Below are 21,458 nucleotides of genomic sequence, written 5' to 3' on the forward strand. Positions count from 1 at the left end.
TGAACCAAAACCAGGGTCTTCAACAGCAATGCTTTGATTATGAGATTAGAGTGCTTTGTTGTGAAACAAATTGTCCAACATCTGGTACCAGTCCTACAACAATCACAACAACAACAAACACACAATCTTCATCAAAAACTACATCCACAACAACATCTACAACAACAACAAAATCTCCAGCAACAAGTTCAATTACTACCACTACCACTATGACCACATCTTCACCAACCACAGCCAAAAAAACACCTTTACCAACAAGCTCAACAACAATGCTGTCTTCACCAAAAACATCTACAACAACATCCACCACAAAACCAACACCCCCAGAAACAACCGTAATTACTACCACTGCCACTCAGACGACATCTTCACCAACCACAACCAAAAAAACACCTTTACCAACAAGCTCAACAACAATGCTGTCTTCACCAAAAACAACATCTACAACAACATCCACAACAAAACCAACACCCCCAGAAACAACCGTAATTACTACCACTGCCACTCAGACGACATCTGAACCAACCACAACCAAAAAAACACCTTTACCAACAAGCTCAACTTCCACAACAACAACAACAACTGCACCTTTGCCAACACCTACCCCAACAAGAGAAAGATGCACTAAATCATGCATTTGGTCAGATTGGATGGACTTTGGCCCTCCTACAACAGGTCCCAACGGTGGTGAAATAGTACCAATTAAAAGGATAACTGACATTTATCCTAACATCTGTTCCAGTCCAACCAAAGTTGAATGCAGAGCAAAACTCTTTGCGACACTGCCTCTTTCAGAAATAGGACAGGATGTGGTTTGTAATGCACAGAATGGACTGATATGTCTGAACCAAAACCAGGGACTTCAACAGCAATGCTTTGACTATGAGATTAGAGTACTCTGTTGTGAAACAAATTGTCCAACAAGTGGTACCAGTCCTACAACAACAACAACAAGAACAACACTGTCTTCACCAAAAACAACATCTACAACAACACCCCCCACAAAACCAACACCTCCAGAAACAACCTCAATTACTACCACTGCCACTCAGACGACATCTGAACCAACCACAACCAAAAAAACACCTTTACCAACAAGCTCAACTTCCACAACAACAACAACAACTGCACCTTTGCCAACACCTACCCCAACAAGAGAAAGATGCACTAAATCATGCATTTGGTCAGATTGGATGGACTTTGGCCCTCCTACAACAGGTCCCAACGGTGGTGAAATAGTACCAATTAAAAGGATAACTGACATTTATCCTAACGTCTGTTCCAGTCCAACCAATGTTGAATGCAGAGCAAAACTCTTTCCAACACTGCCTCTTTCAGAAATAGGACAGGATGTGATTTGTAATGCACAGAATGGATTGATATGTCTGAACCAAAACCAGGGTCTTCAACAGCAGTGCTTTGATTATGAGATTAGAGTGCTTTGTTGTGAAACAAATTGTCCAACATCTGGTACCAGTCCTACAACAATCACAACAACAACAAACACACAATCTTCATCAAAAACTACATCCACAACAACATCTACAACAACAACAAAATCTCCAGCAACAAGTTCAATTACTACCACTACCACTATGACCACATCTTCACCAACCACAGCCATAAAAACACCTTTACCAACAAGCTCAACAACAATGCTGTCTTCACCAAAAACATCTACAACATCCACCACAAAACCAACACCCCCAGAAACAACCGTAATTACTACCACTGCCACTCAGACGACATCTTCACCAACCACAACCAAAAAAACACCTTTACCAACAAGCTCAACAACAATGCTGTCTTCACCAAAAACAACATCTACAACAACATCCACAACAAAACCAACACCCCCAGAAACAACCGTAATTACTACCACTGCCACTCAGACGACATCTGAACCAACCACAACCAAAAAAACACCTTTACCAACAAGCTCAACAACAATGCTGTCTTCACCAAAAACATCTACAACAACATCCACCACAAAACCAACACCCCCAGAAACAACCGTAATTACTACCACTGCCACTCAGACGACATCTGAACCAACCACAACCAAAAAAACACCTTTACCAACAAGCTCAACAACAATGCTGTCTTCACCAAAAACAACATCTACAACAACATCCACAACAAAACCAACACCCCCAGAAACAACCGTAATTACTACCACTGCCACTCAGACGACATCTGAACCAACCACAACCAAAAAAACACCTTTACCAACAAGCTCAACTTCCACAACAACAACAACAACTGCACCTTTGCCAACACCTACCCCAACAAGAGAAAGATGCACTAAATCATGCATTTGGTCAGATTGGATGGACTTTGGCCCTCCTACAACAGGTCCCAACGGTGGTGAAATAGTACCAATTAAAAGGATAACTGACATTTATCCTAACATCTGTTCCAGTCCAACCAAAGTTGAATGCAGAGCAAAACTCTTTCTGACACTGCCTCTTTCAGAAATAGGACAGGATGTGGTTTGTAATGCACAGAATGGACTGATATGTCTGAACCAAAACCAGGGACTTCAACAGCAATGCTTTGACTATGAGATTAGAGTACTCTGTTGTGAAACAAATTGTCCAACAAGTGGTACCAGTCCTACAACAACAACAACAAGAACAACACTGTCTTCACCAAAAACAACATCTACAACAACACCCCCCACAAAACCAACACCTCCAGAAACAACCTCAATTACTACCACTGCCACTCAGACGACATCTGAACCAACCACAAGCAAAAAAACACCTTTACCAACAAGCTCAACTTCCACAACAACAACAACTGCACCTTTGCCAACACCTACCCCAACAAGAGAAAGATGCACTAAATCATGCATTTGGTCAGATTGGATGGACTTTGGCCCTCCTACAACAGGTCCCAACGGTGGTGAAATAGTACCAATTAAAAGGATAACTGACATTTATCCTAACATCTGTTCCAGTCCAACCAATGTTGAATGCAGAGCAAAACTCTTTCCGACACTGCCTCTTTCAGAAATAGGACAGGATGTGGTTTGTAATGCACAGAATGGATTGATATGTCTGAACCAAAACCAGGGTCTTCAACAGCAATGCTTTGATTATGAGATTAGAGTGCTTTGTTGTGAAACAAATTGTCCAACATCTGGTACCAGTCCTACAACAATCACAACAACAACAAACACACAATCTTCATCAAAAACTACATCCACAACAACATCTACAACAACAACAAAATCTCCAGCAACAAGTTCAATTACTACCACTACCACTATGACCACATCTTCACCAACCACAGCCATAAAAACACCTTTACCAACAAGCTCAACAACAATGCTGTCTTCACCAAAAACATCTACAACATCCACCACAAAACCAACACCCCCAGAAACAACCGTAATTACTACCACTGCCACTCAGACGACATCTTCACCAACCACAACCAAAAAAACACCTTTACCAACAAGCTCAACAACAATGCTGTCTTCACCAAAAACAACATCTACAACAACATCCACAACAAAACCAACACCCCCAGAAACAACCGTAATTACTACCACTGCCACTCAGACGACATCTGAACCAACCACAACCAAAAAAACACCTTTACCAACAAGCTCAACAACAATGCTGTCTTCACCAAAAACATCTACAACAACATCCACCACAAAACCAACACCCCCAGAAACAACCGTAATTACTACCACTGCCACTCAGACGACATCTGAACCAACCACAACCAAAAAAACACCTTTACCAACAAGCTCAACAACAATGCTGTCTTCACCAAAAACAACATCTACAACAACATCCACAACAAAACCAACACCCCCAGAAACAACCGTAATTACTACCACTGCCACTCAGACGACATCTGAACCAACCACAACCAAAAAAACACCTTTACCAACAAGCTCAACTTCCACAACAACAACAACAACTGCACCTTTGCCAACACCTACCCCAACAAGAGAAAGATGCACTAAATCATGCATTTGGTCAGATTGGATGGACTTTGGCCCTCCTACAACAGGTCCCAACGGTGGTGAAATAGTACCAATTAAAAGGATAACTGACATTTATCCTAACATCTGTTCCAGTCCAACCAAAGTTGAATGCAGAGCAAAACTCTTTCTGACACTGCCTCTTTCAGAAATAGGACAGGATGTGGTTTGTAATGCACAGAATGGACTGATATGTCTGAACCAAAACCAGGGACTTCAACAGCAATGCTTTGACTATGAGATTAGAGTACTCTGTTGTGAAACAAATTGTCCAACAAGTGGTACCAGTCCTACAACAACAACAACAAGAACAACACTGTCTTCACCAAAAACAACATCTACAACAACACCCCCCACAAAACCAACACCTCCAGAAACAACCTCAATTACTACCACTGCCACTCAGACGACATCTGAACCAACCACAAGCAAAAAAACACCTTTACCAACAAGCTCAACTTCCACAACAACAACAACTGCACCTTTGCCAACACCTACCCCAACAAGAGAAAGATGCACTAATTCATGCATTTGGTCAGATTGGATGGACTTTGGCCCTCCTACAACAGGTCCCAACGGTGGTGAAATAGTACCAATTAAAAGGATAACTGACATTTATCCTAACATCTGTTCCAGTCCAACCAATGTTGAATGCAGAGCAAAACTCTTTCCGACACTGCCTCTTTCAGAAATAGGACAGGATGTGGTTTGTAATGCACAGAATGGATTGATATGTCTGAACCAAAACCAGGGTCTTCAACAGCAATGCTTTGATTATGAGATTAGAGTGCTTTGTTGTGAAACAAATTGTCCAACATCTGGTACCAGTCCTACAACAATCACAACAACAACAAACACACAATCTTCATCAAAAACTACATCCACAACAACATCTACAACAACAACAAAATCTCCAGCAACAAGTTCAATTACTACCACTACCACTATGACCACATCTTCACCAACCACAGCCATAAAAACACCTTTACCAACAAGCTCAACAACAATGCTGTCTTCACCAAAAACATCTACAACATCCACCACAAAACCAACACCCCCAGAAACAACCGTAATTACTACCACTGCCACTCAGACGACATCTTCACCAACCACAACCAAAAAAACACCTTTACCAACAAGCTCAACAACAATGCTGTCTTCACCAAAAACAACATCTACAACAACATCCACAACAAAACCAACACCCCCAGAAACAACCGTAATTACTACCACTGCCACTCAGACGACATCTGAACCAACCACAACCAAAAAAACACCTTTACCAACAAGCTCAACTTCCACAACAACAACAACAACTGCACCTTTGCCAACACCTACCCCAACAAGAGAAAGATGCACTAAATCATGCATTTGGTCAGATTGGATGGACTTTGGCTCTCCTACAACAGGTCCCAACGGTGGTGAAATAGTACCAATTAAAAGGATAACTGACATTTATCCTAACATCTGTTCCAGTCCAACCAATGTTGAATGCAGAGCAAAACTCTTTCCGACACTGCCTCTTTCAGAAATAGGACAGGATGTGGTTTGTAATGCACAGAATGGACTGATATGTCTGAACCAAAACCAGGGACTTCAACAGCAATGCTTTGACTATGAGATTAGAGTACTCTGTTGTGAAACAAATTGTCCAACAAGTGGTACCAGTCCTACAACAACAACAACAAGAACAACACTGTCTTCACCAAAAACAACATCTACAACAACACCCCCCACAAAACCAACACCTCCAGAAACAACCTCAATTACTACCACTGCCACTCAGACGACATCTGAACCAACCACAACCAAAAAAACACCTTTACCAACAAGCTCAACTTCCACAACAACAACAACAACTGCACCTTTGCCAACACCTACCCCAACAAGAGAAAGATGCACTAAATCATGCATTTGGTCAGATTGGATGGACTTTGGCCCTCCTACAACAGGTCCCAACGGTGGTGAAATAGTACCAATTAAAAGGATAACTGACATTTATCCTAACATCTGTTCCAGTCCAACCAAAGTTGAATGCAGAGCAAAACTCTTTACGACGCTTCTACTTTCAGAACTAGGTCAGATAGTGATTTGTAATGCACAGAATGGTCTGATATGTCTGAACCAAAACCAGGGTCTTCAACAGCAATGCTTTGACTATGAGATTAGAGTTCTCTGTTGTGAAACAAACTGTCCAACAACTGGTACCAGTCCTACAACAACAACAACAACAACACTATCTTCACCAAAAACAACATCTACAACAACACCCACCACAAAACCAACTCCTCCAGAAACAACCTCAATTACTACCACTGCCACTCAGACCACATCTGAACCAACCACAACCAAAAAAACACCTTTACCAACAAGCTCAACTTCTACAACAACAACAACTGCACCTACGCCAACACCTACCCCAACAACAGGAAAATGCACCAAGTCATGTATTTGGTCAGATTGGATGGACTTTGGCCCTCCTACAACAGGTCCCAATGGTGGTGAAATAGTACCAATTAAAAGGATAACTGACATTTATCCTAACATCTGTTCCAGTCCAACCAAAGTTGAATGCAGAGCAAAACTCTTTACGACGCTTCCACTTTCAGAACTAGGTCAGATAGTGATTTGTAATGCACAGAATGGACTGATATGTCTGAACCAAAATCAGGGTCTTCAACAGCAATGCTTTGACTATGAGATTAGAGTTCTCTGTTGTGAAACAAACTGTCCAACAACTGGTACCAGTCCTACAACAACAACAACAACAACACTATCTTCACCAAAAACAACATCTACAACAACACCCAGCACAAAACCAACTCCTCCAGCAACAACCTCAATTACTACCACTGCCACTCAGACGACATCTGAACCAACCACAACCAAAAAAACACGTTTACCAACAAGCTCAACTTCTACAACAGCAACAACTGCACCTACGCCAACACCTACCCCAACAATAGGAAAATGCACCAAGTCATGTATTTGGTCAGATTGGATGGACTTTGGCCCTCCTACAACAGGTCCCAACGGTGGTGAAATAGTACCAATTAAAAGGATAACTGACATTTATCCTAACATCTGTTCCAGTCCAACAAAAGTTGAATGTAGAGCAAAACTCTTCCCTGCATTGCCACTTTCACAGCTAGGACAGGATGTAATTTGTAATGCACAGAATGGACTGATATGTCTGAACCAAAACCAGGGTCTTCAACAGCAATGCTTTGATTATCAGATTAGAGTACTCTGTTGTGAAACAAATTGTCCAACAACTGGTACCAGTCCTACAACAATAACAACAACAACACTATCTTCACCAAAAACAACATCTACAACAACACCCACGACAAAACCAACACCTCCAGAAACAACCTCAATTACTACCACTGCCACTCAGACCACATCTGAACCAACCACAACCAAAAAAACACCTTTACCAACAAGCTCAACTTCCACAACAATTACAACCACACCTATGCCAATAGTTACCCCAACAACAGGAAGATGCACCAAGTCATGTATTTGGTCAGATTGGATGGACTTTGGCCCTCCTACAACAGGCCCCAACGGTGGTGAAATAGTACCAATTAAAAGGATAACTGACATTTATCCTAACATCTGTTCCAGTCCAACCAATGTCGAATGCAGAGCAAAACTTTTTCCGACGTTGCCACTTTCCGAGATAGGACAGGATGTGATTTGTAATGCACAGAATGGACTGATTTGTCTGAACCAAAACCAGGGTCTTCAACAGCAATGCTTTGACTATGAGATTAGAGTACTCTGTTGTGAAACAAATTGTCCAACAGCTGGTACTAGTCCTACAACAATAATAACAACAACAACAACAACCACGCAATCTTTACCAAAATCTACACCCACAACTACATCCACAATAACAACAAAATCTCCAGCAACATCAATACCATCAACACTGACATCAGTCACACAATTTAAACCTTCATCTACAACTTTTAATGTCATTACTGGATCAGCAGCAACATTGATTCCCTCTCCCCAATGTGTGTGCATCGTTAACGGAAAACATGTATCTTCAGGTAATTCCCAGTACTTTCTTGTATTTAATGTCATGTCATGATTAATTTTATTTTTGAAAAAGTATTAATTATAAGCATATTTACAATCATTAATTCTATAGTTGTAAATAATATATTATTAAAAGTTTAAAGTTGTGGTCATATTATTAACCAATTTATTTATGAATTTCTAATTTTAAACTTATTTTAACAGGTTCTATTATTTACAATGTAAGTGATGCTGATGGTTGGTGTTATGTTGCAACATGTGTTGAGACTGAGGATGATGTATGTGTTATTAAATCAAACATGACCCAATGTGGTGTAAGCACAACTACATCATCACCAACTACAGTTCCTTTGCATCTCAACTGTGACAAACACAAGCCACCCCTAAAGGTACGCTAATACATAAATCTCTTACAATTACTATCATTCATTTTACTTTCTGTCTGCATTTAATCAACTTTTATCAAGCTTTCACTAGTGCTCATCAGTCATTATTATTGATCATACTATAGTTGCTTGACCCTATTATGTATACTAGGAAATCACAATGTTAGCTTTGACTATTCACACAAATTATGGCTTTTAATTTCTTCCTTAGTCCATGAGGACTGGTCTCAAAAATATTTAGATTAGTCTTTTTTATGTTGATATTTACATCTTTGCTCAGTATTCTGAAGCTTCTTTTACTTTTTGGCTGGAACGATGACTTAGGTCTTCCTAGAACTTTCTTTTTAACTTACTGACAAACTCCTATTGGTCAAATCTCTATGTGCAGGATATTGGCTCACATAGGGCACTTAGTACCTCTATGTGCTAGGGACATTTTTACAGTAGGTAGCAGTATTGAGAATGTTGTTAATATTTTAACTAGACTCAATAAAAAAAAAATTTTGCCTTTGAAGTCCAACTTCTCATTTTAATTACTTAATTATAGTTATTTACTTATATGGTTGAATTACATACAAGAATTTCTCTGACATTAACTTGGTGCTGGCATGCATGGTTTACAGTGACATGGTTTACAATCATGAGGCCCATGATTACAAGTATTATAGTTTTGTTCTTGAACAGCACTAGCAACTTTTAGTTCATAAGCTCATAACTCATAAGTGAGCAGAGGATGATAAGCACAAATGAATGTTTCTTAAATGTAAGATATACACGCTGAGTTACTTCAACTATATCTTGGCTATTGCAGCCCAGCACTGTAGGAAAAGATCTTTTAAGCATATATTTTAGCAAGAATAACTTTAGGGTCATTTTACATGACTGACCTCACCTCATTTGTTCAATACACGGATGCAAAGATGCAAATTTCTTATATATGACTTGTTAGTTGTGGGTGTCCTGAAGCACAAACTAAAGTAATATTTAAACACTTAATCTACTTGTTTGGTTTTTGTTTGCTTGTTTGTTAATTGTTTTTGTTGGGGTTTTTTTTTGTTTGTTTTAAAGAAAATATAAACCTGCAAAATTAGCTTTTACTGTAATACATTTAATTAACAAATGCAATGCATTTATTATAATAAATATAATAATGTAGATAGGTTATGGCTGGTGTCATGGAGCAGATGGCACCCCGAGGGAGAACCACACACACACACACACACACACACACACACACACACACACACACACACACACACAGCCTCTGTGACCATTCACCTGATTATTGATCCTTTGCACCTGTGCCTAGTTTGTTTGCCCCTCTGTTTAAGCCCACTGGTTCTCTCCTCCAGTGCTGTGCATTGCTCACTGCCTTGGTACTAAGAGTTATTGCTTGCTTTGGCACTGTGAGAGGACCGCTATAAGGCAGGCATGTGACGAAGACTGTCACTTAGGAAGGTTAAATGGATGTTCCCCTTGCTATGGCTCTTTGGTCCAGTGGACAATGCTCATGTTTACTTTTTCTCAGACCTGGGTTTGAATCCTAGGTAAGGTGGCTGCCTTCAGCTTTTGTTACAATGCTCAAGTGTGCAGTGCTTGTTTTTGTATTTTTCTCTTTTGGTAGACAACCCTATAATTTCCTCTCCAGTATTATTCAGGATGCACTAATATGCCTCTTGCACCTCACACATGTCCAAGTCTAACTCATTTTTTTTTTCAGAATAATGAAACTATTCCAGATGGGAAATGTGCCAATATTACATGCATCAATGGAATAATCAAGCATGAACATGTGCATTGTGAGCCTACAGTTTTGCCAGTGTGTGTAAACAATCACAAACCACAGAAAGTCAATGATTCATCTAGGTGCTGTTCTCAGTATGAATGCCAATGTGAGTACATGTTACATGACTGACTTCCTCAGTTTATCAACTCTATCCAATAAAAACTTGTTCTGCACATTATAATATACTCTCTACAAGGTTACTATGTTAAAATAGAATGGGTGTGTTCTGGCTTGTTTAGGTATCTGCACTGGTTTTGGGGATCCACATTACATCACTTTTGATGGAACATACTATCCATTTCAAGGAAACTGCTCCTATGTCCTAGTCAAAGAAATACATCCAAAATATAACTTCAGTGTCATTATCAACAATGTCTATTGTGGTTCTGAAGATGGTCTGTCATGTCCTAAGTCTCTGATAGTCTACTACAAATCCTATGTGATTACTATGTCACAGAAGATTTCCAATGGAATTGTCACAAACTTGGTAACAAAATTAATAATTTCTATAGTTTAATTTAAAAAGTAGTTTTGTTTTGAATTGTTGAAACATAAATCACCTAAAATGTATGTTTCAATAAAAAATGATCTTGTTTTGAAACAGATCACAGTAGCTCAACCCAATAAGGCATTTTTTAGTTTACAAAACTAGGTTTTGTTGCTATAATTTGAATCTCAGTGATGGCACTTGCTGTTTGCAGCTGTGGGCCATTTGGTTACATTTGTGTTAATGGGCAGGACAGCATGACTCTAGCTAGTCTGAGTATTGTTTCATAAAATCTCTTTGCAATAATATTCCATCACTTTTGTAACCTAATGTATTTCACAAAAACTCTTTCTTGAAAATCATGACTAATTCTGCAGTGATTGATGAAAAGTGATTTTGGAAAGATATTGTTTAGGAGATAGATTAAAACTTCTTTTTATGAATGGTGTTTCCTTTTAATGTGATTGACAGGCCCATAAGTAACGATACAGTTGCATATTTTGTAGAGTGCTTTGGTGATCAGAATATGCTCTGACAAATACTAGGATTAATTGATAATTTAGTAAAAAGAAATCCCCTTTTTTTCTGATATAGATTTATATCAACCACAAGCGAGAGAAACTACCATATATGAATAAAGACTTCAGAGTCACAGACAATGGCATTGAATCACTGCTAGTGATACCAGAAATTGGTGCACAAGTGACCTTCACTGGTATGATGTTTTTTATTAACCTCTCCTGGCAGAACTTCCATGGTAACACTGAGGGACAGTGTGGTAAGTTTATGGTTGTTTTGTTCAGATAACTGCTCCATGCACTTAATCTTCAATCACTTTTTTCCCACCCTCTGTAAAACCACAGACTCAGGCTTATCTGTTTTCTAATCATAGTGTCATCATGCTTGACACTTTCACTCTTCCAAAATATTTTATAACAGTAATACAGAAACATTAAAAACATTCAGTCAAATGACTTTATGGTCATTACTTATTTGCTAGTTAAAGACTTATCCTCCCTCTGAACTCCTATCATCTATCTCCAGTAACATATGATTCCTATTAGCTGTGATATTTTTTGCCTTCCTGTAAAACAAAAAATGTTTTAAAGTAACGGCCCAAGTAACTCAGTAGTCATCTTCATAATTATTTCACTTACAGAATATTATGTTCTTCCTAACATATTTGTTTTTGATTAAATTTATTCCGATAAATTTATTCCAGCAATAACTCTTTGCTGGCAGAACTACAAAAAAATATTTAAAAATGTATTTCAGATAACCATGCATTTTGGTGAAAATAATGTATAATTCTACCATTTATAGTACATACGAAAAGTGAAAGCTCAGCAGGTGTGTATGCCAACCACTTTTGTTATGCGTTTCAGGAACATGTGATAATAACCGCACAGATGATTGCCGTTTACCAAATGGTACCCTTATTTCATCCTGCCAAAAAATGGCCCCTTTCTGGCAAGTTCAAGACAATGATAGCTACTGCCCACCACCAGTACCTGTGCCTACCCCAAAACCATGCACACCTTCTCCAATCTGTAAAATTATTAGTAGCAAGTAGGTACTCCTCCCAAAATCATAACATTTATCCTTGTTTTTTTTCACTACAACATAATCTTATTACATTTTACCCAGTTTGATTTTTTTTGCTACAGAAATGTAGTTCATCTTAAATGCTTGCAGAAATATTTACTTTTCGGTTTGTGTTTAACCTATTTTCAACAGGGTCTTTGAGATGTGCCACAATATTATTTCATATGAGTATTATGAGATAGCCTGCAACTTTGATGTTTGCCACATGAACAGCACATGGATTGGCTGTGTCAGTTTGCAGATGTATGCAGAGCAGTGTGCTCTGGCAGGAGTCTGCATTGACTGGAGAGGAGCTACAAATGGAGTGTGTGGTAAGTGCATTAAAGCAATCGTGTATGGAAGTTCAGTTTTACAGTTCACTCACAGCAGTCACAAGCATCTATATATTACACATGCAGGTTTCAAGTGTGAAGCCCCTGCTGTGTACAAACCTTGTGGTCCTCAAGTTGCACCAACTTGTGATGCAAGGTACTCTGAAATAAAACATACATACACGATTCCTTTGAAAAAGGGATTAAAAATAAATCACATAAGTAAAGAAATTATGTTTTTAAAGCATATGTGTCCAGCCAGTTACTTTTATTTGTCCAATACAGGTTTAACATGAAATTTATAAGTGAGAAGAATGCTTTCAGTGCTTTGGAAACCATGCTCTGGGAAGGGTGCTACTGCCCAGAAGACACTATATTACTGGCCCCAGATAAGAATAACTGTGTTCCTAACTGCAGTAAGTTCTTACAGTGGTATGATCAAAGTTGAAACTAACTCTACAATGTATAATTGGTTTATCATTGCAAGTATGTTAGAGGTAGATTTTTTTTTTTTAAATTTTAACACCCCCAAACATGTTGAATTAATAATTTGTATTTTTAAACTTTAGGCATTTGCATGTTGCCTAATGAACAATGGAAAATGGTAAGACAAAAGATGATTTCGGCATAGCGTTCTTTTTCAGACAGTATTATTAGTGTGCTTTACTAATAATATGCACCTAATTCCCTTCAGGCCAGCGAGACATGGGTTGCAGATTGTAAGAACTGTACTTGCAATGCAGACAGTTTGACTGTGTCCTGTAAGGCTCTCACCTGTCCTACCCAAGAACCTCTTATCTGTGATCAAAAGGGTCAGTTGGAGATCACAGAGACAATTGGCTGCTGCCAGAAAGCAATATGTGGTAAGTAACAGGGCAGGAACAGCAGTGGCACTGGTAGCTGAGTGGTTAAGATAATCCACTAGTACTCAAATGGTTACCAGTTCAACCTCCACCACTGTCAGGTCCCCACTGTTGGGTCTCAGAGCAAGACCCTCAATTACTCAAAGTTATAGTCACTCATAATTGTAAGTCACTTTGGACAAAAGTGACAGATAGATGCTGTTAAATATAATGGGTTTACAAACTGCAGAGTAGTAATACCTTTTTTTAAAAGACCAAATGCAAACAAAGGTTTTGCCTTCTGATTCTTCTGAAAAAACAAACAAACATATACTGCATAATAACATCTGATATATTTAATGCATCATACATATTAAAAGAATCTAGCATTAATAGAATCAATGCAACTTATATGTGTGTATTAATATAATTATGATAATCCATTCACAGTGTGTGATGGCCGTCTTTGTCCCAATGAAAACCACACTTGCCCTGTTGGATTCAATCAAATGATTAAAATGGGAGTTTGCTGTCCATCCTACAGCTGTGGTGAGGGCACATTAGTATGTGTAACTGTTGGATTATTTCTAGAAAACATTGAATACACTTGGACATGTAAAATTATTTCTTTTGTCTTTTGCAGAGCCTAAAAAAGTCTGTGTGTTCAATATCTCTGAATATATGGTAAGACTCTTTTGAGGTACAGCAAAAATGTAATTGATAAAAAAGATTATACAAATGGAAAAGTGCATTTCAAAGCTAGAATGGCTGCAAAATGAAAAATTTCCTAAAATTGTAGCTGTGATGGCAGTAGTAGCTCAGTGGCTAATGTACTTGACGCGTAATTGGAAGGTTGCTAGGTCAAGCCCCAGTATAACTAGGTTGCCACTGTTGAGCTCCTGAGCAAGGCCATAAACCCAAAATTGCTCAAGTTATATTCAGTCATAATTGTAAGTTGCTCTGGACAAAAGCATCAGGTAAATGTAACATCTTTCTCCTTAATAGCCTCCTTGAGGCAATGCTTGAATTGTGTCCAGTATTGGATTTATTGCCCCCAATCTATTAATGTAATGATGATGGAGAAACATGCTATCCTGTTTTCAGTTTTTATCTGTTTGTTACAGCCCGGTGTACCTGTTCCTATGAGGAAATGTGAGCAGTGTCTTTGTACCAATCAGACTGATTTCCAAAGTGGCCTCCTCAAAATTGACTGCCATCCTCTTCAATGTGAAACAAACTGCCCACTGGTGAGTAGAGTCATCCATGCCATCTGACTGTTAGATAAAACACACCTGCTAGTTAAAAGACCCTGCATAAATGTATTTGACTATTGAATATGCTCAAGAAAAAAATGAAGTGTGTGCTAACAAAGCAGTCATAGATGTGCTTTTCTTTAAATTTGGTACATCTTGCATTCTGTCTGGTTTTTTTTTCTGTTTTTAAGGGGTATGCATACCAACCAGTTCTAGGGAAATGCTGTGGAAAATGTGTGCAGATCAGCTGTGTCGTCAGGTTTTATAACATCACTGAAACCATCCAGGTGAGTTCTTAAGCAATGTAAACATAATGCCACTTTTTGAATGCTCACAGTCATAGTTCGTCCTGCAGTTTTTTTATTTCTCTTGAATCAGGTCAAATTTTTAGGGAGCCCCAAAGGTGATGTGGTGATTGTTTTTTTAATAAGGCATAGTCACAGAATAATATATTGAGGCCAAAGATTATTATGCTGTGTCCAAAAGATCATGGTCATGGTCATAAATTGTGTGATTTGAGGCAATGTCTTAATATGTTATGGGAATGACATACTTTTGTGGCTTCATTGTTCTAACCAACATATCAATAACTTGACCAACAGAATATTCTGACCACTGACTTCATGTTTATTAGAGTTTATTCAAATGTTGTATAGTGTATAGTATACACTCACTGCTGAGATACATAGTTTTAAGGAATTTTTATGGACTTTTTGTGACTGCCTGGTCCTTCACAAATACATTTTTATTTAATCTCTGAGGCTGTATAGAATTGTGCCTGTTATCCATGGTGCTGACATGAAACCTGGAGCAGGGGTTGCTCAGCTTTTGCTAAGTATCCGATACAATGCATTCTACAAAATGGTATGATATTTGCAGACAGAAATGGGTTCTTTAAACGAGGTCCTTCAACATTAATCAATTTGAGTATTAATGAAACAACAAGAAAAATGTGGATTCAGAATTTGCCTGATAATTGAATATTCTGTTCAAAATATCAGGGTGAGAAATACTGCAATAACAAAAACATTTTGTTCTTTTTCTAACATGTCAATATAGGACTAATTTTAGACCTTAGTCCCGATCCAGAGTCTACCATATGTTTCTCAAGTTACTTTAGCTGGAGGGCATTAATCATTAAGATGCACAGATCCACAGCCTGATACAGGTCATTTAGAAACATTTGTTTTTTCATTATTATTGCACATAAGTCAAATACATTAATGTCACAACACATTGGAGAAAGGAACACACATCCTCCTTTATGCATTTCGGTATATCAGCACTGGCCATGGACACCTATTCTCTCTGCCCCAAAACAGGAGCAGCAAACATGACATATTTAATTCTGCTGGGGGCATTGGTATTTTGGGCTGGTTGGTTATAAATAGGTTATCAGCATTTCATTTTAGCATAGTTTGTAGGTAGTCTATCAGAATGTAGACTACATGAATGTAGGTTTGTTTGTGGTTTGTTTTATTTGTGGCAAATATATTTCACCTTGATAAAATTCGGTCCCTTAGACAAATACTGCCTGTGGTTGAGTCTGTGACTACGACACATAGCTGAACTTTCCAGTGCTGTGAGAATTACCCTTACATGCATCCAGCAGTATCTATGTAAACATATAAAGCTATCCATGTAAACATATCCATGCTATCTGTGTAAACTTATAAAGACTATAAAACTGACACTATTCTCAAGATCAGCTAATCAACCTCAAAAAAGTTTATTCGCTTTGAGAATTTGCTTAATGATGCAAGTTGATGGTATATCCATGCTGCAATGCCAGTGACTGCAGTATGTTGTCCAAGATTGAAGTAAAATGTAATATTATCACTCATTCATTTTAAAATACATTAAATAACATTAATTTATACCCATGAGAAACTTAATTTTAGGTTGAAATGTTTTATATTATTGCCACAATATATTATCTAGTGGCCACAAGATAGTAATTTATGGCCTCAATATATGATTTCATGGCCTTAATATATCATTTGTGGCCATGCCTTATTAACACAGCCACCATGTCAACTTAGGTGCTCCATGCATTTTTATTTCTAATTTATTGTTATTCACATTCTCAAATGTTTTTTAAGATATTGACCAGAGCAATAAATCATATGTAAATGCTATACTTAGGTCATAACATTCCACCTTGGTAAGGGACTATCCTATGGACAACATGATAAACAAATTCCACTTGAATGTCATTTATTTTATTAATAAATGCTCTAGTAACCTTGAGTATTTGCACATCTGTACACAACCGTGTGACATTTCAAACAGAAATCATAATAGTAATCATAATAGTAATCGAATAGTAAACTTTTCTCATATTCAGTCTATTTCCTCTTATGTTGCTTGCAATACACTTTTTGAGTTTTCCTGTATCTCTTTAGCCCGATCAAGTCTGGACTCCACCTGGGAATAAGTGTCTGAAGTTTGAATGTGTGAAGACTGCCACACAATTCATTGTAATTGAGGCCAAAATTGTTTGTCCATATTACAATGAAGATGACTGCATTCCTGTGAGTTGATCATATACACAGACAGGAACATAACCCACAAAAAAATAGGAATGAACTGTGACAGTTACTCAGTTCTTTGAGTTTCCACAATCAACATGTCATAATGACTCTTTAAGTATTAGTGTACCATATCATAATATATGAAAGATGATGATCACCACAAATGCTCAGTTTGTTTTTAGTTTTTTTATTTAACTTGTTTTTATTTATTTATTTTTGGATAAACACAGTACAGCTAATTAAACTGCCAGCAATTTAAAAGACATTATTCCTGCAGCATAATGATTTTTCTTTATCTCATGCAGGGAACAACTGTTTTTGGTCCTAATGATTGCTGCAAAACCTGTAAGATATTTGAATTCTGCCCTTTTAGATGATATTCCACCATTAGGAAAAAATTATATTATATTTTTAGCAAAACTGTATTTACACTGAAATATAAAATCATAAAACTGCTTGGTCTCTCCAGGTATAAACAAGACTAAGATTTGCCATGTTAGCAAGTCCTCCACATTTCTTGAGAGTAACGGCTGCAGGACTACGAAACAAGTAGAGATGACCACTTGTGAAGGCAACTGTAGGACATCTTCTGTGTAAGCGACAACAAAAGCATCATCGGAACTTCATTAAAAATATTTTTAAATATTCCTGTACTAAACCTTAAAAAAACATGCATTTTTGGCATTTAGGGTAATTTTACATCTTTTACTTTCATTATTTTATCAGTGGTATTCCTTTCAAAAATCATCTCTCATAGATTTCCTCATGGCATAAAAGCAATGATTGTTACTGTATGCATAAAACCATTTTAGCAATAGTGCATGCTCAAGATATTTTGTGAATAGTTTTAACTTACTTGGCCAAACATTTAACTATAAATCACTATATTAGATAATAATTTACATATTAGTTAATCAGATACCAAGTAGCCATACACCAAGTTTTATTCAATACTGTTGTTACAATTGTATCTTTCGGGCAATTTACAAGATTGACATTTTACCCTTACATAAGCAAACATGTCTGACGACAATGTAGAAATGTTTCAATATGAAGAAAACTTGTATTTATTTGAAGTAGAATATGAATTAGTGGAGATGAAGGCTAAATTCTCAAAGTGAATTACAGAGAATATAATGTTTAATGAAGTGGATAATTATACAAGAAAAGTTTTTGAACCACATAGAACCAACATCTTAAACCAGGCACTGGGCAAATAAACACTGTAAAACTATTTTCTATGGCCTGAAAAAAATGCAGTGGCCAAGCAATGTCACTAAGGGGCACTATACATGCACATTGCTCCAGTCACACTGGGTGGTCAAAACTACATTCTGGAGTCCTCAGGATTCAAAGTTATACACTTGGCACAGTTATTGCGAGAAAATCAGAGGGAAAAACCTGCTAGGTTAACAAGTGAAATATCATTTTGCAGTGGAGCTTCTTTAGTATTATTTGGTATTATCTGGGACTACACATTTACACCCTCTTTTCAAACCTCCTCAGATACTCGATGCAAGCCAAGACAGTCCAGCATTCATGCTCCTGTTGCCAGGAATTGGCGACCAGCAAGAAAGAAGCAGAACTGTTGTGTCCAGATGGGTCAACGGCCATACACAGCTACATCTTTATTGAAAAGTGTGGTTGCCTGGAGACAGAATGCACAGTGAAGGAGACAGCTGCAGGGAGGCAGCAGCGCAGACGCCGATGGTCCCGTTTGGAGTAACCTCACTCTGTTCAAATCAATATTAATCCAACTATGACTTTGCTTACAGTTCATTTTGCTTTTCTGGTTCATCTGACCACATGAAGATAAGGTGTATTTTGTTTTTATCTTTCATTTATTATTATATTTTTCTGATGCTTAAAATTCAATAAATGTTAGCAATAAACATGTTGTCAACTCTCATTTGCATAAAAGGACAATATATTTAAGAGATATGAATTGAAGTTAATGATGCACAGAAATTATGTTTCAGCATTGAAGAATGCTGAAGAATGCAATGATCATAAAAAAGAATGAGATGGTAGTCAGGAATTTAAAAGAATGTTCTAGTTACACTGGTATATTCATATTAGCATATTAGTACTATTAAAAATGAACATTACCTCTAAAAATAAGGCATTTCTAAAGTTTTTGTTTTTTGTATGATTAATTTTATCATATAGAGCCAGAAATGGGGGAAAATGACTCCATGAAGATCTGAAAGTCTTTTTTTAGTTAGCAAATAAGCTTCAAATAATTTATACGGTGTTCATTATATCATTGACACACACCACTACATGCTAAAGCGTAGGTGGAAAGGGTGAACACCTTCAAATTCCTCAGCATTCAGTGAAGATCTTTCCTAGTCACACAATATATCTTATCTAGTAAAGAAGTTACAGCAATGCTTGTACTTTCTGAGAAGGCTGAAGAAATTTGGCATACCAGCTGAAATTATTAGCAACTTCTATAGGGGTACCTTCAAGAATATCCTCATCAGCAACCTCACAGTCTGGTTTGGGATTTGCTCTTACAGGATTCTAAGGCTCTCAGGGAGACATTACATCATCTAGCTCAGGAATAGTTTTTATGCACAGGCCATCAGACTTGTGAACAACTACCACTTTCTCTATTTGTTCAACAGTATAATGCACTCCAATGCACACACATGCACACACATACACACACACACACACACACACAAATGCTTTTTGCTGTTGAACTCTGGACTGCATTTGCACACTATGCACAGGACACTTTACACTTTACTTTGGGTTTATTGCACAGCACGTTTAAGTCTTACTGCTCTTAGTCAATCACTACATTTTAATGAGTGTTTTACATTTAATAATCCATTCTCCAATGTATTTTACAGCCTACCTCATATAAATATAATATACAGTCATGTGAAAAATTGTTTGCCCCCTTCCTGATATCTTATTTTTTACATGTTTGTCACACTTAAATGTTTCAGATCATAAAACAAATTTAAATATTGGACAAAGATAAAACCTATCTGCATGGCCCTGTGTGAAAAAGTGGTTCTCCCCTCCATGACCTCAAGATGAAGCACACTTGGGTTCTGCAGCAGGACAATGATCCAAAACACACCAGCAACTCCACCTCTGAATGGCTTAAGAAAAACAAAATGAAGACTTTTGAGTGCCCTAGTCAAAATCCTGACCTGAATCCGATGCTGTGATGCTGTGGCATGACCTTAAAAAGGCAGTTCATGCCTTTTTAAACCATTGTAACTTTTGACAACCCCCAACCCAAAAATACAATTTGTCCTAGTTTTGGTTTTTGGTGTTTCAAACTCAGTTTGAAACCTGTTGTTTAATGATTGTGACTTTAAATACCACATCAAAAATCACCAACAGCACCACATAACTCAAACATGATAAATCACTTGTGTAAAGTGGCCCTCCCTCTGTACCACCCCTGGTACATATTTATACAATTAAAAGCCTTACAAAGTAACATTTACATAATATATTTTCTCTGTTCACCTCTGTCTCCTCAATTTAATCTTTATTGGCACATGGCAGTGCAGTACATCAATCTTTACCTTACGTGTTTGAATTACACTGCCGAGCTATTGATTTCAGTCCCGCATCCTTAACTGAGTTTAGTCCAAGAGGATATTAAGCTTCATCTATTTACCTAGTGCCTGTGAAATAATTGCATTACCCAACACCCTACACCTGAGTGACCAAATATGCCTCAGAGTTTGTTTTGAACAAACAGGCACTGTTTCACTATGCACATAGCCTCTAGCAACTTAATAGCTCTAATTACTGAGGACAAGGGCTATGGGAGCTGTTGCGGCATACTCTATTAATTACTATTATCTTTTTTTCCATGTTGGGAAAACTGATACATGGAGCTTTATAATAATTATAAAACTCAGTATAACATTAAACTACATGTGTATGAATCAATAATACAACATTAAGGACTTTAGGGTATCCACACTGTGAAAAACAAATGGGTTTTGAGTAATACAAGCCTTTTTAGACCCACTGCTCTAATCAAGTTCTCTGAAAGTATCATGGCTTTTACTCTGCACAGTTTGTCTCCAATGTTCACTCTTTGAATCACCAGCTTCTGAACATTGTTTCTAAAAAAAGCAGGCCTTAACTGTATTTAATTAATATAGCAGCACAGGTAAACGTCAAAGCTGCAATAATGTATAAGTATAACTGAAGCCCTGCA

At 37.6% G+C, this 21,458-nt stretch overlaps 2 protein-coding genes across 2 annotated transcripts; both read left to right on the forward strand.

Annotated features, from left to right (window-relative positions):
* Positions 1–1,193: 1,193 nt before the first annotated feature.
* Positions 1,194–3,580, forward strand: LOC145657106 (uncharacterized). The gene is made up of 2 exons (XM_081711691.1): positions 1,194–2,165; positions 3,323–3,580. Exons 1-2 carry the CDS (start codon positions 1,194–1,196, stop codon positions 3,578–3,580), a joined length of 1,230 nt encoding a protein of 409 aa, XP_081567817.1.
* A 1,878-nt stretch (positions 3,581–5,458) lies between these two features.
* LOC113586058 (mucin-5AC-like) lies at positions 5,459–19,149 on the forward strand. Its single transcript, XM_035533628.2, has 19 exons — positions 5,459–8,064; positions 8,258–8,442; positions 10,160–10,331; positions 10,465–10,712; positions 11,307–11,490; positions 12,098–12,281; positions 12,450–12,628; positions 12,716–12,785; positions 12,914–13,044; positions 13,198–13,232; positions 13,323–13,491; positions 13,921–14,019; positions 14,114–14,154; positions 14,595–14,717; positions 14,915–15,010; positions 17,129–17,257; positions 17,563–17,602; positions 17,727–17,850; positions 18,764–19,149. Exons 1-19 carry the CDS (start codon positions 5,931–5,933, stop codon positions 18,981–18,983), a joined length of 4,563 nt encoding a protein of 1,520 aa, XP_035389521.2. The 5' UTR covers positions 5,459–5,930; the 3' UTR covers positions 18,984–19,149.
* Positions 19,150–21,458: the final 2,309 nt, after the last annotated feature.

Source organism: Electrophorus electricus, chromosome 3 (genome assembly GCF_041902795.1).
Source record: "Electrophorus electricus isolate QZ-2024a chromosome 3, ASM4190279v1, whole genome shotgun sequence".
NCBI classification, from domain to species: Eukaryota; Metazoa; Chordata; class Actinopteri; order Gymnotiformes; family Gymnotidae; genus Electrophorus; species Electrophorus electricus.